Source organism: Gambusia affinis, linkage group LG19 (genome assembly GCF_019740435.1).
Source record: "Gambusia affinis linkage group LG19, SWU_Gaff_1.0, whole genome shotgun sequence".
Taxonomy (NCBI): domain Eukaryota; kingdom Metazoa; phylum Chordata; class Actinopteri; order Cyprinodontiformes; family Poeciliidae; genus Gambusia; species Gambusia affinis.
In genome coordinates this window covers 18,030,418-18,055,538 of record NC_057886.1, presented here as the reverse complement: position 1 = coordinate 18,055,538, position 25,121 = coordinate 18,030,418, and the positions used below count along the sequence as shown (strand labels likewise).

Below are 25,121 nucleotides of genomic sequence, written 5' to 3'. Positions count from 1 at the left end.
TGCCAACTACACGCTCTGGACACCACTGAGGGGATTTTTAAAGGTTTTGGGGGCGTGAATATAAGACTATGTCTCGGTTTCGTTAAACATTACCTAATTGCATGATATAGTCTACATTCTACCAAAAATATAAACCATGAGTGGTTTTACATATAACTTCTTATTTCCTGGTCTCACCAGCGCAGGTTTATTTGATTTAATCTCTTCCTCAATCTCCAAAAGTATGCCCGCATAACAAATGTTGCATTCACGTACACCTCGTAGGTATTTATTTTTTTTCTGAAGACGCGACAGCTTTTAAGACAGAGTTCATTGCAAATCACAGGTGTCAAGCTCCAGTCCTCGCGGGCCGCTGTCCTGCAACTTTTAGATGTACCTCTACTGCACCACACCTGAATAAAACAATTAAGTCAGTAGCAAGGCTCTGGTGAACTTGACTACTCAAGAAGGAGTTAATTAAGCCATTTCATTCCAGTGTTTTGTACCTGTGGCACATCTAAAAACTGCAGGACACCGTCCTTGAGGACTAGAGTTGACACCCCTGCTTTATGTGAACTTTACCAAGAATAACTAATAGTTTAATTAATTAGTGTTGGTCAGTTCTCTTATTGTAAACATCAGGTGTATTCTGAATATTTTTTCACGAATAAAGCTTTCTGATGTCTAACCCTTTTTTTTTGGTATGACTCAGTGAGGAAAAAACAAGTAAAACAAGAAAAAAAACTTATATAGATGTATTTAATGCCATTTTGAGTAGAGGGAGAAAGACGTACAGTGATCAACAGTGACCAGTTTGTAGCATTGCCACAGAGATCGCTAGATATACTAGCTATGTCCTTTTACTTAAAAAGTAAAGTTTTAACGCTGAAAGATTTATAAACTTTAGTGACAGTTAGTAAACCTGCTGTATGAGGAGTGTAGGATTCTTTTGGGAACATATACCGGTAAAACAATGTGTTGATTGCTGATTATATTCTGGATTTAACAGAGAACAAATGAAATGAATATAAATTGCAACAATATAATGTCTCCTTTTAATTCTCATGAAATCTCTTGCTACAAATTACATAAGAAAAAGGTTTATTGATTTTCATTGGTTTTCCTGATAAAATAAAAATAATAAAAAAATGTTTAAAGCAACCAATGTATGGAGTTCGCCTGTATCACTCTTTGACAGTGTACTTTTAGTTTTGGCAACATTGCACAGGTGAAAAATGAATGTCAGAATCCCCAGCTAATTTAACTAGCACTTCTTGGTGAAATAAACACTACAGATGTTAATTTGTGGTTCTGAAAGTCAATTTTTGCAGTGTAGGAAAAATGACTTAATGGAAAAGTCATTCAGACGTTCTTCTTCAGGAGATCTTTATAGTGTAAAAACTGATCGTATTGGTCAGGTTTCAATGGCATCAACAACAATATGCTCTTTAGCTGAGGCATGTAATTGGAATTTCTGGAGAAATTTGGCATATTCCAGGAGCATATCAGTTTTGCTCAACAATTGCTCAACTAAGGTATTTTTTTAATTTTTTTATTATTATAATTTTTTTGTATTAGCATAGATGATGAAACAATAATTTACATATGATGTCATTGGTTTTCCATGTCTGTAAGGAGTAAAATTCATAAATTACCAATCAAGTCAAGAGGTTGATTGTAAATGTTATGTTTGAAGGAAATGGCCAACTGAAATATTGCATTAAAAAATTAAAAAATTAATTAAACGTTGATATTTTTCTCTATTTCTACAATTAAAAAAACAATGATTTGCAGTATACCTTCGTCGCTATAGCAACCATTTTATACATGCTAAATGTCTAATCAAAATTTCCTGAAATTTCAAGCAGTAATGGCAATCCCGACACTCCATGAACCTCACATTGCTTGAATGCCAGCTCGCCAGTAGATGTCGCTACAAGATCCCCTTTCACACCGATGATGATGCGGTTTTGTTGAGTTCTGGCCGGGGTTGGGTTGAACTGCCAGCTGGGGGACTGTCGTGAACAGTCGCAGCGTTGGCTCCAGCCTCCTGCGCTCAATTCCTAGCTGGATGAAGAAGTCGGTCTGAATGGACAGTGAGAGGCATCTGCGCTGGAATAAGTGTGGAAAAGATTACTTAAGAGACCGGAAAACCGACAAATCTGGACGAAAAGAAGTGCCGACCAGAATGCCAACTGGAACAAAAGAGGCTACTTCTTGTCTTCCGTCTATTGGTGAACAGAACTAACTAGCAGCTAAAAGCTAGCTAACCTACATTGCTGTCTTAACTAGCTCTGAAGACTCGGTTGCTTTTGTTTTTTCAATAAAGGCATATTTTAAGTGAGCTTTAGCTCTTTGGAGTTTGGTGTTACATTACAACAGGGTGCTATATTTAATAGTTCAGTATTAGCAACAGTTAAATAGGTAGACTGGGGAGGTTAATAGTTGGCTAGTTATCAGTTTTAGTTAGCTCTTCGTGCTGGCGCTTGTTCAGCTGTTTCATATCTCACTAATGAAGTTATTTTAGTGTGCTTTTTTTCCTCAACAGCCACAGTGAGCTTTCGTTAGCACTTTTATGCTACACATCAACTGTTTTTGCGTTTCGTTTCTATCTTGGACTCAAACTGGATGAAGTGGATTATTTTTCTTGTTTACACCTGAAAGCATCCCTTTTTTTTTTGCTTTTGCCTTAATCTCTTTGACTCTTCATCGCTATGGCAGCCGTGGTCAGCTACTCGCCACCTTGGTGGGTGAACCTGCTGCACAGACTTCCCCACTTCAACTTAAAGTTTCAGCAAACAAGCAGTGATTTCCAGCCAGAAGACTGGACATATCAACAGGTAAAATCCCTCTTCGCACACTCGCCTCATTTAATTGGGAACAGTAGGATTAGGGCTTCTTTGGCGTACAGTTCAAGGCTCATGTTTGCGACCTGGAATTAAAGATTAATGGTTTATTGTGACAGGTTTACACCTGTTTGTTCTGTTCACCATGTGATCCATGTTACCATCTGTGTGAACCTGTTCTATCCAGGCCTTGACCTTTTCCAGACACAAGCCAGCAGGCTCTATTTGGTGTGTATTCAAAACCATCCTGAAAGTATCTAGGAAACCACTTGCGTGATAGTATGTTTTAATCACATCTTTTACAGCACACATGAATATTTGAAAATATGGAGTTGCTCTGTAAATACAACAAACAAAGAAGAGGGAGAACCGGTCAGATTAAGGCGTTTTTAACTAATGGGAAAGGTTATAGTGGAGTCTACACAGCTTGGTAATCAGCTAAGTCTGGGGGAGGGGAAAGGAGAGCTGGATTTGTTCAGAAGAAATCTTTCTTAGTTTTGGAAATCTGTAAGCAAAAGTTTGGTGTTGCTCAAATTCCTTGGAATTTAAATTATTCCCAGCAAGTCCTAAAGTTTCTGTTTGACTCATTATGGTGTTAATTACTATGCATTTTTTAAATGTTCTGGATTGGTGACACATCCAGCTCAGCAGATTTTTGCCCCAATGAGAAAATACTTTTAAATGAGAAACTTTATCCAGTTTTTGTTTTAAAAAAGCTTTAGTAAAATATTTTTGAGCAAAACAACAATTAAAAACATAATCTTAGATGAGAGCCAGGATGATTACAGAAAGATCTTTTACATTACATCTAGATTGCAGACAGTATTTGTGGGTTTTCTGGGAGTCGAGGTCACAAGATTCAGAGTTTCCTCTTTAATAGGAAGAAATGATTCATAAAATGGAGAAGCGACTCATGGTTACAGAGAAACAGGAAGATAGTTCCCAGACACACATTGGTGGTTTTATGGAGATGTGCTCGATCTTGTACAGGTATGCGGGCTGGAAATAAAAGTTAATCTTAAGGCGTGAAACAATTTGTTTTGTTGTTTGGTCCTCCTTCACTTCATGTGGGTGTCTGGTGTTTGCTGCCAGCGCTGTTTATTTCCTTCAGGATTTAGTGAAAATGGTCAAGATGATACACTTCTTTGTGTTATACAAGCCCTGTTCTGTGGCCAGTTATTGGATAGATGATGGATGACTTTGCTATGTGGTATGAACAGCGTGTATGATTTTTGTGGAGTATTTAAATGTACATGTAGATTAGCTGGTAAAATATGTGATTTCTCTCCCATCACAGTTTTATCATGGCAAGTGTCACTCTGCCACAGGCTCATCGCATAAACTGTTATTGTTAACCTTCTGTGATGACATCTTGCTAATTACAGTTAACGCAGCTCTCCCCCGCAGGCTTAAGAAGAGTTTCAACTCGTCCAGATGGCCGAGCTGTCATTGTTGCTTACGATGCAAACACTTCTTAATGATGCAACCTTGACTTAGTGCTGTGTTGCAGTGTGTCAGAGATGTGCCCAAATGCACTGTGCATTTGTTTAGTCGTTTTCTGCTCCTCACTGAGCACCACAAAGCAGCATGCAAGAGCCAAGAAGTCATTTGGCTGCATCTGATCTGTCAAATCGTGTGTCACAGTAGATAAAAGGAGCAGAGTCACCGCTCTTTAAAGGTTAGCCGTGCTTGGTTTTTAATAACAGAATAAGTTCTCGTATTGAAATCAGCTGTCGTTAAAATTTTGTGCTAGTCACAATGAGTCATTGAAGGGATAAAAATGGAGCAAGCAGGAGAACGCAAGGTTTTGGAAATCTGCCACAGATGTGTATCCTCAGGAGTCTGCAGCAAACACAGAAACCTTCTGCCTGACCTACATACTGTATGAAGTGTTGCTGTTGGCTGAGAGGTCCAAGTATCACTGTACATCACTCCACTGTAAGCATGGAAATACTGTCATCACAGTCTCATGAGTACCAGAGTTATCATTCAAGAAAATCTTTTTTATGTTTTGTATCTTGGAATCCTGTTCTTTTTACATATTTTCCCTCTAGCTGTTTTGTTTATTTTTCAAGGTATCACATTTAGCATCTACAATGTTAAATGCGATACCCTCAATAAATTATTATTATTATAATTTAGAATTTATCAATCGTAACATCAATTCTGATATTTTCTTAAAGACCAATTTTGTTTACATAAACTTCATAATCATTTCATTTATGATTTCTGTTGTCAGTCATTTTTATTTCCATTGTTTTGTTTTTGCTCGTTTTTGTTTATTTTTTGGGGCTATTTGAAATATCGTCTAGCTCCACTGTTGTGTTCCTTACAAATTGACAGTTTATTGATTTTTAAGAGGCAAATTTGCATTACTATATCATTACCATTTTGTGACTTTCATATGGTCTCAAATCAACAATATCATAATTTATCACAATAATTTCTGGGACAATTTATAATCCAGCAAATTTGCTATCATGACAGGGCTAGTACATACATGACTGCTATTATTGTTATAGCTGTAAATGTTTTTGTTTGGTTTCAGGAAAAAAAATAGGCCAGCTTATGAGAGCCTGAGGATTTTTTCTGATATATTTAGACATGTGGCTATTTAATATCATTATCAATTTAAGTAATGTAACCAAATTTATACTGAAAACCTTCTGTAATGTTTGTGTATTAAAAAAAGACGATATATTTGAGGAATAGTTGGGCTATCCTCACATTTTTCCCACTTTGAATAGCTAAAATTAGATGATGTCACACCATATGAGTTGAACATCGTTGCTCAGCCTTTTGAAGTTAAAGTGAACACTGTGGTGAGATCAAAAGAGCAGTCTGTGGACATAAGAAGGAATGCTAAAGAAGCTTTGAGTCTGGTAAAGTTTTAAAGAGGTTTCATGAGAACTTGAAATCAGCCAATTCAACTGTAGTGGAGGAAGTTCATTACAGGCCTAGTTCTGCCTATAAAGGCCTAGTTCTGCCAGACCAAGCAAGTCCATTTTGCAGTATTCCTGAAAGAATGCTGCAAAATTTTTAGAGAAGTCTCCAAGACCCTAAAATGTAAATGCAGAACTGATATAAATGTGTATACCTCTAAGTTTGGAGAGACAATCCACAAGTTGAACTTTTTTTGCAGGCGTGCAGAGGGAAACATTTGTTCTCTAAGAAGAAGGTCAGAATAAAGTTTTCCAGAGAGAACATAGACCGGGACTATAATGTTCTTTGGACACCAGAACCGAGCACCAACTAGGCTTGAACTACATTATGTATTCAATAAAAAGAACCTGAAATCAGCTATGAAATGAAGAGGTGTTCTGGTTTAGACATGGCTGTCTGTAGCAGGACCTGACTAGCTCACAGTTATAGCAACAATTCATTCTCCCATCTGAAGCTGAACTGGACCCTGCAAACATACTATGGACTGGTATAAAACTAAAGAAATGTAAATTATTATAATTAAACATAGGAGACATTCTCATAACATATTCTGAAGTTATCGTCTTTGTTATTGACATAAAGACAAGTTCTCAAAACTGCTCCTCTTTCCTTCAGTCCATCTTGTTGCTGGGGGGTTTGGCCCTTGCCTGTTTGATTCTGGACCTCCTGTTTCTCCTCTTCTACTCCATTTGGCTTTGCTGTCGGCGCAGCAAAACCTCTGAACAACCCAACGCCGACTGCTGCTGCACGGCCTGGTGCGTCATCATTGCAACACTCGTGTGCAGGTGAGTGCAAACACATGACCGTGCTGGCGACGGTTCAATCCACAAATTCAAGTTGCCAAGCATAATTAGCATTTCATTTCACCCACGCTCGCAATTCACTGTGTTACATTGCACTTTGATGTCACCACATGCTTGTGTGTTATAGCCCCATGATCACAGCAAGTTTTCAACACGCTGTCGGATTTTCAGATTCTCAAGCTCTTAATCGTGAAAGAATCCATCTTGCCAGATTCTACTCTAATTAAGACGTAAATGTTTCAACCAGGCAATGTTTTCATCACTTGAACTTTAGCTGAACGGTATTGTTTGGTTGCAAGAATATGCATGTCATTTTCACAAGTATATCTGCTTTATATGTTTGCTTATGCACTCATTTTCTTTACTTTAGTGGTGTTTTTATGTAATTGGGTAAAAAGGTGTGAGAATTTCACATCTGCTCATGTTTTCTGTCCTTGAACACGTCGTTGGTTTCCTGTTTTCCTCCTCCTGTTGATGGGCTTCCAGGGAGCCACTGCAGTTGATTCAGACAAGCACAAAGAGCTCAGGGACCCAATGAGTACAAGAACTGCATCGCAATCTCTGCGTCTCTGTGCGCTTGTACCCACGCACTAATGTTCTAGCCAAAATAGGAAGGGGGAGGAAAAAAAAGATTGACGCTACCAGTTTAGTTTCAGTGCTTTGTTTGGCTTATGGTTATTTTGTTTCTTTACATTTAGTCTGTTGTCTCTTTACCTGCAAAAATCTGTTTAAATATTTTCCTAACTCCTTTCCAAAACTAGAAATGATCTGAAGGTTCATATGACATCAGGAAATCTAATTTGTTTTTAATGTTATTTTTACTCACCATACTGACAGGAAGAGATTAGCAGCCATACAGGAAGAAGGAAAACCCCCAACTCCCCTCTGGCCTGTCAGTTTATAAATGTTAGTGCAAGATTGTAGGAATTTGCTTGTCCTTAATGCATTTGTTGACACAAGCTCATACACTGTTTGCTATATTGTCATAATAATATAAATTGGGGTGCACAGATGATCAGCCACAATTTTAAAAAATTTTGGTTGATTACAGATTGGCCGATACTTTCATGTGAAACTAATCTTATCCACCAGTCTTGTTTAACTCCACAAATGTCTGAAAGTCAGCCACTGTCCTGTTTTTCTCTGCCGTGAAAGAGAGATGACTAATGGACCTGCCCACCAAGTCACGTCTACAAGTGGGCAGTTAACGGTCACCCACTGTTGCCAACTTGGTGACTTTTCGTCCTATATTTAGTGGTTTTTCAAATTCACCGAGAGACTTTTTTTTTTTTTTTTTATTGTTCCAGACTAGCAACAAATCTAGACATTTTTTTTTCTCTCCATTATTGAAGACCTGGGTAACATTGTTGGTTATAAAAAGAAAAATTGCTATCGGCCAAAGACAGAATTAGCAGGTTGGGCTTTTTAAAGATCAGTTATCGGCCAGAAAACTGCATTCATAAATTCACAAAAGAAATGCATTCAAGTTTGTCACTATAAGCCAGCAAATTGTAGACAAGTTCCAGTAATATTAATCAGTTTCAAATGAACAGATAATGTAACTCTAAATTTAGCCACCACTGCACAATTGTGTAAAGTAAGTACATCTTTTTCTGTTCCTGTACCTTCAGAAATTGCTACCCATGTAGCTGCCTGAGCCGTTTGAGGCCTGTCACAGCCGATGAGAGCTGATCTGCTGCCTCAGTGCAGCCTTTGTCAGCCTTAGCGTGGGGTTTTGGGCCATTGCTGGTCCATTCCTCTGTGTTTCCATGGTTCTCTATGGGGTCTTTTTGCTGCGGCTGAAAGGAGCCCGTTGACGGGGGTCCGAACTGATAGGGTTAAAACAGAGTTCACACGCCTCTCACCCTGCCTGGCTGTCCCCCACACTTGGTTTCTTCTCTGTCTCTTCTCTGTGTCTTTTTTTTGCCAATCCCTCCTCCTCACTAGCCAGTCTCCCCTCCTCCTTTTTTGTCTCCCCTCAGTGCTGGCATAGCTGTTGGTTTCTATGGGAATGGCGAGACTTGCGATGGAGTGAATCGACTGACGTATTCCCTCCGCCATGCTAACCGCACAATCACTGGAGTCCAAAAGCTGGTAAGACCACAAGGACAGTCATATGGACGTGTCTAAATAATTCAACACTCTTCTGCTCTGAGCATCTGTGGTTTCATTTCAACTTTGCTGTGAAATCCAATATTTTTTCCCTCTGAACACAATCATGTCCTCATATGTTCATGTGTTTTATGCTAGGTATATGATAGTACGTCGTCGTTGAACCAGACAGTGGACAAAAATCTGCAACAGCTTGAGGGCCAGTATGCTCAGCATGCAGACTACCTCTCTATCATCCAAAAGCTGCAGGGCCAACTGGATGAGCTGGTCAGGCAGATGGTAGAGGTTCCTTTCTGGGACAACAACCTAATTTCTCTGGAAGATTTGTCCACCAGCATCGAACTGTATGACTGGTATAGGTAAGACCGTAATAGTGCACTCCACAGAACAGCAGACGTTATCTTTTTATTATTAAGCGTTATGTGTAGACACTGAAACATTAATGCACAACCCTGTGGAAACACAATCTGCCTTTCATATTGAATGCTTTGGTGAAATGATCTTGAGTGGTTGGACTCTTTTAATGTCTCTTAATGTTTATGTTTAGATGTTTATTGGAAATCTAAAGAAGGAATTTATGTGGAGTACAAATCATAAGAAATGACTTCAGCACAAATCATAAGAAATGACTTCACCACATCATTAGGCAACATTAAGCTTGCAGCAAGCTTAAAGATTTTGTAATAAAAAATACTCTAATGGAAATCTGGCCAGATGCCATTTACATGATACCAAAAGTATGGAAGTGCAGCAAAAATTGTTAATAGAAATAACACTATTTGGACTGGCTATGTAATTGTAGGCACTCGGCTGCACATTCAAGGGAAAATTTAGTCCCTGATATTTAGCTGCCAGCAGTTTGCTCTTTGTTCACCAACAATTTGTATGTTTTATTAAAATTGTCTTATAATACAGGGAATTAAATCTATTCTCATTACTAGATTAGGGTTCTGTTTCTACTCATGGCGCACTTCAATGTGACTACACAGCTGAAAATAAGTGCTATCAGGCTGGACTGTTGATTAGAAAAAGCATCTGTTTGAGGGGTGAATAGGACTGTGTAGTGGTTTTGAAGTCGCAGTATCACTGAAGGTAAGACGTCTTCAACACAAAACAAAACGTAGACTTTCTTTGTTTCTTTTGTATAATGGATAGTGACTAATTGTTAATATATTATAGGGTTAGTAAATGTCTGTGCCTCTAAAGAGATTCACGCTTTGCTTTATTTTTGTTTGAATTGTTGGCTACAGCCTCTGTTGAGATTAGCCTCCCTTTCTGAATGTTGCTTTCTTATTAATCCTAAATTTAGCCGGAACTGATTGTTACCCATCACTATGAAGATTGAATGCCAATTAAACAGTTTGCATTAAAACACTATGTTTGTAGATTTTAGGTTGTTTTTTTTGTACAGTGAGATAGATTCTTCAAATCTTATTCTTGTCTTTATTAGTAACACAAGGAATTCATTTCATGCACATTTTTATAGACTGGCATAATTGGATCTGAAAAGCACCAATCACTATTTATTGATAATTGCCTAGTGTGCCGGAATAGTTTTATGCAACAAATGTGTTTTCTCAGTCATACAAGGATAAAATAAAATGCATTAAAAAAAAATTACTCTCTCCACAGGTGGTTGGGATACATCACGTTGCTACTCTTTGATGTTCTCATCTGCCTTCTCGTTCTGTTGGGTCTCATTCGCAACTCAAAGGGAATACTTGTAGTGTAAGTGTCATAATTTGGTCAATGTTTCCCCACATTGTTGATCTGTTTTAACAAAGAACAAGTTTCTAAGACCTCTGCTGCTGCAGGGGTTGTATGGCTCCTTTTTGTAAGTGTTTTTTTTTTTTCTTTTCTTTTTTTTTTGAGCATTTTCTTCATATTGTCAAAAACTAACTTAGCATGACAGTAGTTCAGATAAATTAATGTTAAATTCTGGATAAATGAATACTAACAAAGAAAATTATGTGTTCATTCTTTATGTTATGTCAAAATGTCAATATTTCTTAAATCTTTCACAAAAATGTTCAGTCTTCTTTTTTTTAAATTGTAGCCCTGAATTTTGCAGAAACCTAAAGAAAATACCTAAGCAATAATTACAATTATTTTCTTTAAAAATAGAACGGAAATGTGTTGGTATTTACTTCACAGATGTCAAGGTCAAGAAACATTTTAGATTTATGTTTGTTAAATTGGAGGCTTGTGTTAGATTACCACAGAAACTGTTCAGTTTGACCATGTAATTTAATCAATTTTATTGTGTTAAGCCTCTATTTGGAAGTGTACCTCTTGATGCAATAGTTCATGGTCTAATGCTGCTGAAGTGTTCTCCTGACCTCCTCTTCCCTCCCACAGGGTGTGGTTGTTTGGTGTCGTAGCTCTTATTATCAGCTGGGTCTCCCTGGGGCTGGAACTGGCCGTTTCTGCAGTGAGTGTCTGCAGGGAATGATCTTGTTTACCTGGTGGAACTGCTCTGTTTAACACTTGTAATTGTTCAATATGGTTTTCTGTTAGAATCTTGATGAAAGGGAAGTGAAACACTCAAACGATAGACTGTTAAATTCTTTAAACCTATAATAAACCTGGACGTTATACTTTAAATCTCAGAATAAATACATGTTTCTCAAATGCCATTTTTCATAAACATTTTGTTATAGGTGTTGCTCTAATAAACACCTGTGTCCATTTTTTGGGTCACTTAGCTTTTTCCAGAAATCCTGAAGACTAATAATAATGATTAAGGCCTGTAATTGAAGCCTCGCAGCTGTTATTAGAACTGCAGGCGTAGTGTTAAAGGGGAAGCTGTTTGTTGCGAGAATATAATGTTCTAAAATGCAGAATAGAGCATTATGAATCCAGTTTTCTGTTTTCAATTACCTAGCTTTAATGGACGTCTAGTTTTAATATTGATGCAAATAGATTTTCATTTATGCAAATTAAGAAATTATGCATTCACTTTATAATCTTTGGCTCTTGTGCCTGAATTAGCATGAATAAATTATTTTCAGCTGAGATTGATCCAGCTTTTTCTTACCGCATTTTTAATGTACATTAATTTCTTTTAGTGTTGTTCAGGCTGATCATTGACTAATTTCAGATCTGAATTTTCTTGTTTTTAGAGCTCGAGTGACTTCTGCTTTGCTCCTGATACATATGTTACCACAGTAGTGGACCAATATGGGGTCATTGATAAAGGTATGATGGCTTCTATTATATTTTGATTCAGACACACAAACAACATGCAGTCATGTCTTAAAATTAGGAATACAATCCATCATCTGTTAAATGGGAGTCTTATTATGGGTGAATCTCATCTCTTCCTCTCAATCCCCTGATTGTTCTGTGGTAATTAGACAAGATGACATCTTTTTTCTTCATCCACAAAAAGCCCCCCAAAATTGCTGCCACATCTGCAGAAAGGTCAAGGGGGAATGGGTTGCCATTGGAAATGGCACAAAAGCCTCTCTAACACATCTCACTGTAGCAATGTCTCCAATTCATTCCATGACAGGAGGCATGTCACAGGACAGCAATAAAAGAGCCCCGGGTTTTCTTGTGTTTGTGTATGAGGGAAATGTGCACCGGAAAGTAGGAGATCAAAGACAGGAGATGAAAATGGTGTTTTTAAAATAAAATTGCTTAATGTTCCTTCTGAACATCAGCTCAGCTAAATGAGCTCTTTCCTGCTTTCTTCTAAAATATGATAGCAGCTGAATGAAAGCAAACAGAAATTAAAACGTCGGCTGTAATTACTGTGCTGTTGAGGCAAAGTGAGCTATAAGAACAGATTTGCTATTTATTCAATAATCTGTATTATAATTATGCTCTTACATGTTTTCTGCCTAAAGCCCAAGATGAAATTATGTTTGAGCTTCATGCAACTTTTTCTACATTCGCTATTATAATTTCCTGTTTTTGACAATTTTTTTAGAGTACACTTTTTTTTGGACTAATTCTATGTTATAATTTTGCAATGCGCAACAAAACACTTAGCCATACAAGTGTTAAACTCAGAATATTTTTTTCTTCCCTTCATCAGCTTTCGCTTTTCTCTGTTTTCATCAGAAACCCTGATAGTAGCAGTGTTTTACTACGCTATTTGATTTAGCACTTTCTGTTGCTACACATTGTTAAACATGTGTTCCAAGAAATATTATTTTACGTCACATTCTCTTGTCCTACCTGTCTTGCAGCTTTATAATCTGGGTTAAAGAACCCAAATCCTTACTCTATACACCTAAAACTATCTGCATTTTGTGATTTGTTTGCTTCAACAATTGGGATGAAGGTGGTTTAGCTGATTCTTTCCTTAGTTATTCTGATTGCCAGTCTTCAAAAATTTCATGAAGTTAAAAATAAAACACAAATCATCTAAACAGCTACTCCAATGAATCTCAGTGTTGCTCAGCCAGCTCATTTGATACTTCAGCGCCAGATGGGTTTTTTTTAATGACCGCATATTTAAAGACAGCAGAGATTAGCAAACCGATCATAAAAAAGCCAATAAAGTTTTCTGAAGACGGAAACAAATTTAAGACGATGAGACAATACTATTGTCTAAAGATTGTTCCCATCTGTCTGTTTCACTATTAGTTCGTCCATTTGTCACGTCATCCATTTTTCCATCCATTTGTCCATCTTTTAGGGATTAATCATGATAAATCAATAATCCAAATAATTGGTAACTGTTTTAGTAATAGATTAATCATTACATGGCGTGTATAGACTAAAAAGAAAGGCTAGTTACTAAAGGAATAATTAGAGCAGTGATTAAATCAAAACTGTACAAAAAATATACACATTTTACATATTAGCTTAAAGAAATGTCTTTCTGAAAATATATTCTACTCAGAAGTTCTCAAGTGGCACAGTTTTAGAAGTCGGTGAGTATTTGCACTGGATTATTATGTGGACCATTGTTAATATGCTGTTTAGCTGCTTATTTTATCATTAACAGCACTATTAATAAGTTACAAGAGGTCTAGGTGTCCAAAGCAACATTCACCGAGATCAGAGAATCTGCTCTTCCTAATGTTCTTGCCCGTCAGCTGAGCTAATGGAGACCTGTGCGTGTGTTTTTCCTTCCTGTGTCGGAAACATTCCACGGGCGTTCAGTTGTGTTGGGTGAAAATAAATTTCCTGACTCAGCAGAGAGTTTGAATGTCACCAACGTTATGTGTCAGTTTGGTGACGGTGGTGTTCACAGCTTGGCTCTGTGTCGCAGTACTTCTGAGTCAGACGTGAAGGATTCCTCATTGACGGAAGTGCGTGGTGATCGCAAGTCTTAGCCTCTAATAATTCTAATCCACTTTGGTTCACTTTGTACTCGGAGCAGAGTCCAAGTTTGGTCTTAAAACGGCAATAACAGCACTGATGATGTAACGGGTTTTGGTGTTTTTACAAAGCTGTGTGCTGTAGGAGGAATTACACCTGCACTTCTCACTGGGTCTGTATTAGCTACAGGGATTTGAAGTAGTTCATTTAACGTTTATGTATCTTTTCTAAGGTTTGAGAGTTCAGGATTGTCTCGTTCATAGTTATATTGGTACTGACTTGTTGCAAGCTGTGACAAGTCACAAGATAACGGAATGGGCGTTTTCTGTGTTTCAACAAAACTTTAAGGACAGAAAACAGAACCTTGTCTGGGTAACATTTTCTCAAAATATATTAAAGGTGAAAATAGTCTCTGAATTAATGTTTTTCTGCTTCCTGTTCATTTGTTTTGCATTTACCTCCCCCTCTCCTCTCACATGCCATTTCTTTATTTATAAAACCTTCTTTGTTTCAGCACAAGCAGATTAAACTCCATCAATGCTGCAACTCTGCCTTTGCATGAAATCTATCTGAAGTGGGTTGAAGTAGATTCAGGAATTTCCACTGTGTTTTGTGACCTTCTGTTAAACTTATAGCAGTAGTGATGGGCAGTTTTCACAGATATTTACCATGAAAAATGCCTTCAATTGGCTTGTTTAGTAAATTAATGACAACCAATTGACAGTCATTGGACTGAACAATAATGGAGAAATTGCTAAAATGGTAATTATGTTGTCTCAGTCAAATCAGAATAAATGTATGCTTCTCTAACATGTTCTTGACTCTGTTCCTCTCAGAGATCCTCCAGTACTACCTTAGCTGCAGTCCGGAGCAAACCAACCCCTTCCAGCAGGTTTGTTGCACTTGCATTTTACTACTGCGAATTTGTTTACTCTGAAATATTAGCTTAATGTGTTTACAGCTCAAATCTAAGGGATGACAACAAAACCTACTTTGTTTAGCAAGGTTTTTTTTTCATCCCTCTGCAGCAGTTCAGTGCGTTCCTTTCTCAGGGAGTTCATCTGATGCACCACAGCATGCATCCATGCTAATAGGATTGAGTCTGTGCAAACTGTACTCATTAAACATTTGTTTGCACACCAGCACAGTCTGTACAAAGACATTTCTAGAACAGCATAATTAATTTGTTATTTTCTTGAATAATAGTTTTTATTTTATGATCAAGAAGAAAAACAAATGCAGCACCTCCAAATAACAAACTTGATTCAAATGAAAACTTTTATTGATCTCTACTAGGTGTTGGGTGTTGCATCGATCCAAACACACAATTTCCTCCATTTTGTGACGTTCCGTTTATAAAAAGAATAAAGACAAAGCTTTTTCAAAAACAGAAAGCAGTACTTCTACTTCCTTATTATGATCTCCAGTGAGCTATTTGAGTACATGACACTTGTTTTGTTTATTTTGTTTTTGCCATTTTAAAATTTTCCCTTTCTTTTTTTGTGACCTGTTCCCTTTGAAGTCTGCCATGCCTTTCAGTCTTAGATTCTCTAGAGGGTGATCTTCCTCTTATCTAAGCCTCCTAATGGCGTCTCCATTGGATCCGCTGCCTCCTGCACTGAGCTCTGATCTAAAAGTTTAAATGAAAATGTTTAGCTTCAGCCTGTAGAAATGTTCTTGCATATTTTAACTTTGGAGAAAAACCTTCAACTCAAAGCTTTGCCGTGTTTCTGTGGAATCTTCCTGTTGATGTCAGACTTATTTCTCAAAATGGATTATCTTGATCTTATATGTTTGGCCCACATCAATAAGTCAAAACCTTTGAGTGCTTCTGATGTCAAGGGCATCCATTGTTATCGGAGTGTTCATATATCAGAGTATAGATGGCTTTGTGCTTTTAACTACTTTTAACTTATAGAAGCAAAATGGAAATGGCCGCTGAAAGTTCTTAGTGATATTTCTAAGAATTGTAAAACTTTTATTTGCACATGGTCGTCACTCACTATGTCAATTATTTTCTTTTTCAGAGGCTTTCAGGGAGCCATAAAGCATTAGTGGAGATGCAGGACGACGTGTCTGAGCTGCTGCGCTCTGCCACCAGAGAATACAAACAGACCAGGGTAAGATATGAGGGGCTGAAACTATGTCTTGGTGAAAGGAATCAGACTGAGCTGCAGACGGGGAGCTGGACCTGTCCATCCTAACCATCAGCTGATGGCACACCTGGGACCTGCTTTATGTCCATTTAGCTGCATTAGGCTTTCACTGGGCCTTGCCCACACAGCGTTGGTATTGTCTATTGCTGGTTTTTAGTCTGTTGATGGCGGCATGAATGAGAGCTGACGTTGGGAACACAGTGGGGTATGTTTCCCTCTTCACTGACGTGCACAGAGAAATGTGCTGAGGTTGTTCAAATTATTTTGTCAGGCAAGCTGTTTCCAGCTGAAGATGGAGATAAAATGTTGACTAGAGGAAAAATGGAGGCAGTCTATTAAAATTATCATGAATTAAAATCTGCTTTTCAGCTCTTACTGCTGTATATTTATGAAAGGCTGTTCCCAGATAAATGTGCTGTGAATAAATAATAGAGAAATGACTCTCTTCCGTTTTACATCTGCAGCTTTTATGCTTCCATTCCTGAGTGTTTGAGTTGTTTAGCAAGCAAGAACAGAAAAATGTTGCTCAGGTTTCTTAGCTTATCGTGTTAACTTTGGATATTTCTGACTTTCTTGGTGTTTCAGCTGTTCAATTATGCTGTTTTTCTTTTTTTTTCTCCATTTCTTCCCAGGGAAGTTTGGAAGAGATTCAGGGGGTTCTGAACACCACTGAGATCAGCCTTCATCAGCTCACAGCGCTGGTGGACTGTCGCAGCCTGCACATGGTGAGCAGAGACGACAAGCCGAGACACCATCTCATTGTGGCCCTGCTCTGAGCAGGAAACTGATTCGTTCAGGCAGTTTTTACAGCAGCTAACTTGTATAAAGGAACCCATCTTTGATGTCTGAGTTTTCGCTCTAGTTACATTTTGGTGTCCTGTACCAATTCATAAGTCCCAGGATGCACATCCAAAATCATTTGAAGTTAAAACCATTTTTATACAGCTTTCTTGGTATATTCATGTATATATCAAGTTTTCATTTCAGGCCACATCAAAATCATGAATACACTAAAAGGATAGGTGGTAGCAAAATCTATCAATGAAACCACAATTAAACTGTTAAAATATGAATTAATGTTAACAGTTATTCTTAAAGTTAAATAACATTTAACTTTTTTCACATTGATGTAGTCTGGCAGAATATAGATAAAACTGCTTTAATTTTATTAATAAAATGATATTTAGGCAAACAGTGTTATCTTAAACCATATCTTAAAGGCTATTTACATCTCTCTCTAGAGCAAGGATGTTCAAGGTGTGGACCGGGGGCAGTTTGAGGCCGGTGGACTGATTTTAGTTTATTTTTTAATTTTTTTGGTTATCTTTAGTTAACCCCAAAATAATGAGCAAACTGGATGCTTTTCATTTAACAATAAAAAAACATTTTAACTTTTGTATCTACAATTCCATTCATGCAAAGAAATCAATTTAAAAACGCATGCTTAGTTTATTGTTGAGTAAGTTTAAGAATGAAAACTACATTTTGGGGATTTTAGTCTTTAAAAATTATACTTTCCTTGGCCCACGAGGATTTTTGAGGTGACCATTTTGGGGTTCACGTGACAAAAAGTGTGAACACCCGTGCTTTAGAGTTTGGAGGACTACATAAAAAGTTATGGCGGGTCGGATTTGTCCCACAGGGTTCGAGCTTGACGCTTCCTGTAGGGATTTGACTGTAGGCTGAATTTGTCTTGCAGGACTATGTTCAGGGCATGACAGGACTGTGCTACGACGGACTGGAAGGCCTCATCTACCTCTTGCTCTTCTCCTTCGTGACTGCGCTCATGTTCAGCTCCATCGTCTGCAGCGTGCCTCACACCTGGCGCGGCAAGCGGTGAGATATCTACTGCCTTTGTGGAAAGTTTGATAAACGTGGCCGTCCAAAAGCTTTTATGCCAAACTTATACTCAGAGTTGTATATGGTGTGATTAATAATTCAAAAGGAAAACTGATTAATTATTTATGTTTAAAAAAAATCTGGCTTTTTAGGGTTTTTTTTTTTTTTTCTTTAAGCCTTGTACCAGAATGATCTGAAGACAAAAATTCATCTGGCCCAGTAGACTCCAGCTGCTTTCTTCACCTAATTGGGCCATGTTGACCAAAATCTATCACAACCTTTCACTTGATCTTCAGTAAAAATGTAACATTATTCAGATTTCTTTCTCCCATTAGGAGAATGACTGCAGAGTTTCTACTTGGAAAATAGTTCCAGCTTCCTCACATAATTAACTGATTACTCCTTATCAAAGGAGGAGGGTTGTTCATCAGTTTTATCTCAGCTGGTGCTTCCTGTCACAAAGCAAATCTTACGCTTTTACCAGTCTGTTGTTTCCAGTGTTCCCCACTAAGCTTGTTCAGCAGTCGAGTCATAATGAAGCATGGAAGCTAATTATTTCAGCACATCTGGAGTCGCAGCACAGGGGCCAGTTATGACTGGGATTTACAAGCAAGACCAACATTTCTTTAGGGTTTTGAGCCATAATTATGCTGTTTGGAATCAACTCCCAACATGCATGTGTGATGAAATCCATTAGGGAAGTATAATAAATGCAGTGATGTCATGAATATGGTATGGTGGAAGTCAAGCAGGTGGTGGGCATGAACTCCAGGGGGGAGATGTGCACTATTTTTATTTTTCTAATAGTGTTGGTTCCAAATTGTTATCTTAGCAGAAGCGAAAGATATTTGCTGTGATCATTTTAGTTGAAACAGAATAAACTGCATTGGTATATTTTTACACATGATGTTTTTGTAATTCTGCACCTTGCTTGTTTTTTTGTTTTTTGGGGGTGGGGGGTTTAATCTAAAAAGGCTAAAAGTCGCAGGAGGGAAAACGTGACTGTGTGGCAAGTTTTTACTCTATCGTCATCATCGAGGTAGATCAGAGGCGCCCCCTGGTGGTCTTATAAAATTTTTTTTTTTTGTTTCTGCAGGAGCGATGAGGACAGTGTAGATGAGTCTCTGAGCCCCGGCGGGCGGCAGACCCATGACAGCCTGTACCGGGTCCACATGCCCAGCCTGTACAGCTGTGGCAGCAGCTATGGGAGTGAGACGTCAATTCCTGCCACGGCCCACACCGTCAGCAACGCTCCGGTCACAGAGTACATGTAAGGTCCCACCTGGCTAAAGCCATGCAACAAACGACTGTAACTGAAAGCAGAAGTGGTTGACAATGTATTTGCATGCCATGTTCTTAGCTCTGCACATTAAGAAAGATTTATTTTTTTATTATTTTTTTATTTCCTCTTGTTGTCGAGAGGAAGTTTATGTGACCCCAGAGAGAAGCTTAGTTCCCCCCATAGTCAGCAGATGCAGCTGTTTCTCTCCAGCTGTGATGGTTGTGAAACCCAAAGCTCTCTGAGGCTTCATGCTAATGAAACTGGGGGATGGGGATATTTCAGTTTCTAACTTTGTACAAAACCTTGGTGGAAGCAAAGTTTAATGCCTTTTCTCTTTAAAATCCATATGTGCACGTATACAAAAATTTACACTACTGACATTTTGTGATGTTAATAACAAGACTTTATATTTTCTGCATAAATGGAAAATAAAATCTCCAGGGTAAAACAGCAGTAGTAACCTTGTGGCATAAATATGCATCGTGTTAAACTAATACTTTGTTGATCTTAATACCAAAGTCATCCACCTAAAATTGGCGAAAAGAAAAAAAGGGATGTCTTTCTGAAACTGATGAAAAAGCAAGACTGAAACTGGTGAGAGCGACAGCAGCAAGGAAGGAGCTGCAGGGATTTCCAAGTATTTGTTTAGTAAAAATCTCCTCTATTCTTGTGAACTAAAGATTAGGTTTGCAAGAAATATTTTCTTCAGAAGAAGACATCCAGCCCTGGTTAGTTTCACTCAAACCTTTGTAGGCTAATATGTCATGGTCTGATGAAGCCTACTGTAGTTGTAAGGTTTGGGCCACAATTTTAAAATTGAGTGCCACCAAAAGAAGACAATACCCACTGGAAAAGGTGATGGTGACTGCATCATCCTCTGGCCTTACTTATATTTAGATGAAACTGAGGATTTCACCAATGCAGTTCTAAATATTGCTCTGATTTGGCTCAAAGCCTTCAGCAATCTACCACAAAGATGAGAGTTTTCATTCTTTCATTGTTCACCTAAATAAAACTGAGTAGTTTGAGATGATGATTAAAGTTGGAGAAATGTGAACACAAAGTATTAATATTTGTCTTTGAGAAATATTGCAGCTTTCTTTTTTCATTTTAAAATGTTTGCATTTTCATCTGAGTTTTAAAGCTTTATTTTTACTGTCAGACAAAACTTTGTAATTGTTATAAAAATCAGCTCTAGTGATCATGTATGTTGGAGGTTTAATTTAAGCTATCTAAAAGAGCAATTTTGATTAAATAGTATGGATTTACATTTAATTTCCTGAAAACATATATTTTTGAAGATGCAAGGTTTCTGACAGCAGCAATAATTGAAAAAAATCTGAACTGATGCATTATTGTCTCCTCTTTCATATCACAAAGACCTGCATTTTAAATAAGTTGTTCAGATTTTTAAGGGTTACCATATGAGGTTGTGTATTTGATGTGTGTGTGTGTTATTTTGCAGGGCTCAGAACTCCAACTTCCAGAATTCTCGCTGTGAAAACACGCCGCTGATCGGACGCGAGTCTCCTCCTCCCTCTGTAAGTTTTTGTTTTCTTTTTTTTTTTTTTTGTACACATCATTATCCTCCAATATCTTAATAAGTAACAGCAACTGTAGTGACCTTTAAGCAGGTGTGGTGTGTATTTTGCCCCTCAGCCCTTAGGAATCATTCACATCCATCAAACATATGAGCCATGCTGTCTTTCTAAGTAAGCTTCATCAAACAGACCTCTAAGGTTCCCTCCTGTGTTCAGGATTGTTTCGGTTCGCTTCCGGTAAAGAGTTCAGAGTTGACCTGAGTTATTTAGCTCCGACACGCCCCGGTCTTGACCCCTCCTCTAGAAACCCTGCTCTCCCTCGTGTCTGTGTGTCTGCTTGGACCTGGACACTGCTTTGTGCATCTGCTCTGTACTCTCTTCTTGTCGTTCTTTCTCTGCGAACCCATCCAGTTGTATTTGACTCCCGCGGACAGTAACAGCGGTCACTGCTGGCAGTTAAAGCCCTCGGAGAGTTCAAGATCGTTTTGGTAACTTCATCTGCTTTACTAACAGGTACAGAACATGGCCGCCCGCCCGCCCGCCTCCCCACACCTGCTGGCCTGTCCTCCCTCTGTGTCACCTCCCAGAGTTCTGGCTTTGCTGACCCCATTCTAAGGTCCCAGCGGTGGGATTTTATGGAAACCTCCCCCCTCATGTACCCCACCCTCTCTTCTCTGCTGTCATACCTGGTGTCTAATCTGATGTTTGTATCCCGTCCCCCCTGGGCTGCATGTTTGCCTCCCCCTCCCAAACCAACAGGAACATATGAAGCTGCAATTCTTCCCCGAGTCACTGTAGTGTATGAATCAGTGGTGAAATTATAAATCCCTTCCAGCATTTTTATGACTTTTATTTTCTTGAGTACTTTTATTGAGGGCCAAAAATGCTCCAATTTAATAACTAAATGAGCGTTTCCACTTAAGAAAAAAAGAATGGATTTATGTTTATTTTGGTATTCTGGTAAATTAGAATTGGATAACTCAATGTGGAAATCATCCCTTAAGTTTTAAATTATATTAAAATCGTGCAGAGTTTTTGTTTTTATTATTTTGTATTTTTGCTGTGCCATTGCCCATTATGAATTGATTGCAGCCTTCATTGTGGCTCATTGAATATTTTATTATTCAGATCCCTCACCTTTTTCCCTGTTGAGTCATTTAAATAGGTGAGAAAAAACTGTTGTAAACCACAAGTATGAAATACTGAATAATAAATTTTTTATAGCATAATGATTTTACATTTTATTTTTTATCGGCTATATAAATTGTTGGAGTATTTAACTGCATAAAAATATAAGTACTCATTAACTTACTGTATTTTCAGTTTTTATCACAATATACATGTCATACAGATTTTTTTTCTTGATCTAATTGTTGCATTTTTGGTCCTCAATATGATTGACTTTAATGTTATGTTTATTTTGTTTAAATAATGCATGGGTGAAAGCATAAAGTCACATTTAATTCAGCAAAATTTTTCTTTAGTCTGACTTTTTTTTGCCATTAATGAACTTGGCATTAGCTGCAGGCAGAGTGAGTGGAGGTGGAGGACTCTTTCTCTAATACAGAGAAAAACATCCACACAGAAACACAGAAGTGTTTCTCCATTTTGTTTTGTCATCCCTCTCATCTTCTCATTCTCGCCACATGGGGCCCAGGTGATGATGTGGACATTTTCAAAATGAAAATTTTTATTTGAGGAATTTGAATGCAGCCAGTAGTTTTACACAAAAGACTGTTGCAGCTATTCTCTTCATTTCATGAAAAAATATACAAGTCCAGCATGTCAGATATCTAGATAAAACCAAAACTTTAAATATCTGGTCTTGAGACTAAAATAGAGACCTGGCTAGAGTGCCACTACAATAACAATGTGTGCAAGATTCTATCATTCTCTTTCCTGTAGTGCAAGTAATAAAAACATGCAGACCATGAAGTTGTAGTAACTTCCATTATCTGCATTACGCAGTTAAGTTGATATAGAAAAGAGGAAGTTCTGGTGTTTTCTTTTTTTTTTTTTTTTTTACTTGGTATAAAATACATCTAAACCTAAATGCATCCAAGATGGTTTCCTCCATAGGAGTGAAATGCAGCCCCTGTCTTGCTCGTTTTCCTCGCATCCGTACATGCATGGATCCGTTCCACCTGTATATAAATGTCTGGCTCTGTTGGTCTACACGCAACAGGAAGCAAAACCATTCAAACTACAGCAGGGTTATTTTGACTGTTCCTTTTATTTGTCTCCTGTAAATCTTTCTGTGATTGTGTTGTCCCTAATGAAAGATGGTCTGTGCAGGATTTTCTCTTTTTAGTGTTGTTTTTCCTTTGTTTTTTTAGAGTTCTTTCCTGTAATCTAATATTTAATATTTAGTTAAATTCATGCATTTTTTTCATTCATAAGAGCTCCAAAAATCTCCTTCTGTCTATAAAAACAGTGTGTTGCTGTTGAATGAGAAAGTCCTACATTAGATTTTGTAGTTTGTTTTTTTCAGACCAGACAAATTTTTTATTTTTTTTTACCTTTTCTATGTATGCATGTATAAAGAGTAAAACAATGACCTATTTTCTTCTGGTTCTTCTTTACAGTACACCTCAAGCATGCGGGCAAAGTACTTGGCCAACAGTCGACCCGATCCCAACAACCCTCCTGCTCATTAAGTCTCTCCACTCTCCACCAGTCTGCAACGCTGCACATCTCTGAAGCCTCTCCTCAACTGATCAGTCCCATTTCTTCTGCTTCCTGCTTGTTTTCTCTGTATCAGTTTATTTGAACCAAACATGCTTTCTCCTGCTTGGCTGAAGCAGAACCAGAGGACATGCATCAGATTGCAAACTGTGAGTCAGAAGTACAGATACACACTCCATTGTTTATCTTTGCACGGATCACTAAGGGTGCTGCAACTGAACTCCTGAGCTGATCCAATGGACTTGAATGATTTTTAGCTATAATTCATGGTGATATCAAACATGGCGGTTTAAGTACTGTAACATACTCTGTGTTTACTCTGGAATCTGTAGATATGATCTTTCACACTCAGCTGAGATCTACTTGTTCCATTGATTAGATTAACTTTAGCTTGTTAAGACTCTACTGTTTTTGGAGCTTGAATCGTACTGTACTTGTGGCACATCCAGCACACACTAACACACTTGGCTTATAGTGACATTCTGTCTTAAATCTGTTGTCTGGGACCAGTTTTTCTGTGGTATTGCATGTTTGACCACAGTCTTGTTTCTTTCTTCTTATTAGTTGATTTTTTTTTTAAATATACATACATATATTACAATGTGCCCCGTTTCACAGCAGTTGCTGCTCACTTGTGAATCTCTGACCTGACGCGTGTTTTATTTGGTTGAATGAAACAACAAGTTGTAAATTAATTTTCCAGCAGATGACTATGAAAAAGACACAGTTATCCTTGAAGTTGCCCTTAAACTTCAAGGGTTTAAGGATAAGTGGGAGTTCCCTGTATCTTAACTGCCTGTAATGCTCTCTGTGGTTCAAACTGTTCACACAAAAAAGGAATGCAGCAGTAATCATCCCAGTAGGAGTTTCGACTTGATAAAAATGGCTTTTTCTCCAGAGGCTTTTCTGGAGGAAATGTAATGCATTTGCAATGCCGTGCCTCAAATGTGTTTTAGCATTTATATAATACTCAGAGAAAGTAGTGGGTGCTGTGAAAGGATTGTGAAATCTTCAACTTTCTGTGAAAAAATAAATAAAAAATTGAAATTCTTTTTATGAAAATAATCTGTTGCAGCATGACGAACCTTCAAATGTGGAGTGAGTTGTTTTGTATTTCAGCTGCCTCTGCTTGCTTCTTAAGATGTGATCTGTGTAAGAAGTGATGTTGAGACTGTGCCAACAACTTAAGCACAAATCTTTTAGTATCTTAGTAACTTTTTAGATTTTTTTTTTGTTTGTTTTTTTTTTCCAACCAACAGCTCCCGAGTGGCTGTAAAACAAGAAATGAGCCTGAGTTTTTCAAAATATTCTTTTTCTTTGATAATTCACTGATGCAGTCTGGGTTTTTGTTTTCTTTTTTGTAGTAGTAGTATTGATCATTTTATAATGTACAGGTAAAGATGATTACAAAACATTTCCGACTCTGAAATCTTTATTTTTTTCCTTTCTTTAGAAGGCCTGTGATTCATTTTAAGGCATTTCTTCATTTTACTTTTTAAAAAAATATGTAAATATGAATAGATTTGTCTTTTTTTTCTTCTTCTTTTGTGTAATAGACTTGTTTTTTTATACATCATTTTGTAATGTGTTCTTGTAAAGGTTGTGGTCATGTTGAAGCTTGAATGCTGTGTTTTGAAATTAAAGGAACTTTAACTGAA

General features: G+C 37.7%; 2 protein-coding genes across 4 annotated transcripts in view; one reads left to right on the top strand and one right to left on the bottom strand.

Moving 5' to 3' along the window:
• The window catches only part of snx8a (sorting nexin 8a), an 11,184-nt gene extending 9,198 nt beyond the window's left edge, over positions 1-1,986 (bottom strand). Inside the window, exon 1 of one of the 2 annotated variants that reach the window (XM_044099436.1) lies at positions 1,880-1,986. The gene's annotated coding sequence lies outside the window, so the exon portion shown is untranslated. Of the gene's footprint in view, positions 1-177; positions 280-1,879 lie in introns of those variants that run through there. The other variant, XM_044099435.1, reaches the window with a different exon arrangement.
• Positions 1,935-25,121, top strand: ttyh3a (tweety family member 3a). 2 transcript variants are annotated; one of them, XM_044099433.1, is made up of 15 exons: positions 2,073-2,819; positions 6,384-6,553; positions 8,554-8,665; positions 8,822-9,042; positions 10,316-10,411; positions 11,042-11,114; positions 11,806-11,881; positions 14,797-14,852; positions 15,988-16,080; positions 16,749-16,841; positions 17,816-17,952; positions 19,052-19,225; positions 20,703-20,778; positions 21,190-21,291; positions 23,364-23,497. In XM_044099433.1, the coding sequence occupies exons 1-14, from the start codon at positions 2,694-2,696 to the stop codon at positions 21,268-21,270; spliced, it is 1,584 nt and encodes a 527-aa protein (XP_043955368.1). In that variant the 5' UTR covers positions 2,073-2,693; the 3' UTR covers positions 21,271-21,291; positions 23,364-23,497. The 2 variants fall into 2 exon arrangements, with proteins under 2 accessions (XP_043955369.1, XP_043955368.1); XM_044099434.1 differs by lacking the exon at positions 21,190-21,291 and having other exon boundaries at positions 1,935-2,819; positions 23,364-25,121.

What these genes read in the sequence shown, in the direction of transcription:
- ttyh3a (XM_044099433.1), top strand. Translation starts at nt 2,694, where the DNA reads ATGGCAGCCGTGGTCAGCTACTCGCCACCTTGGTGGGTGAACCTGCTG. An exon ending in GCTCCGGTCACAGAGTACAT is followed by an intron (nt 19,226 to 20,702) that starts GTAAGGTCCCAC and finishes GTTATTTTGCAG; the next exon opens with GGCTCAGAACTCCAACTTCC. An exon ending in GCGAGTCTCCTCCTCCCTCT is followed by an intron (nt 20,779 to 21,189) that starts GTAAGTTTTTGT and finishes GAACCCATCCAG; the next exon opens with TTGTATTTGACTCCCGCGGA.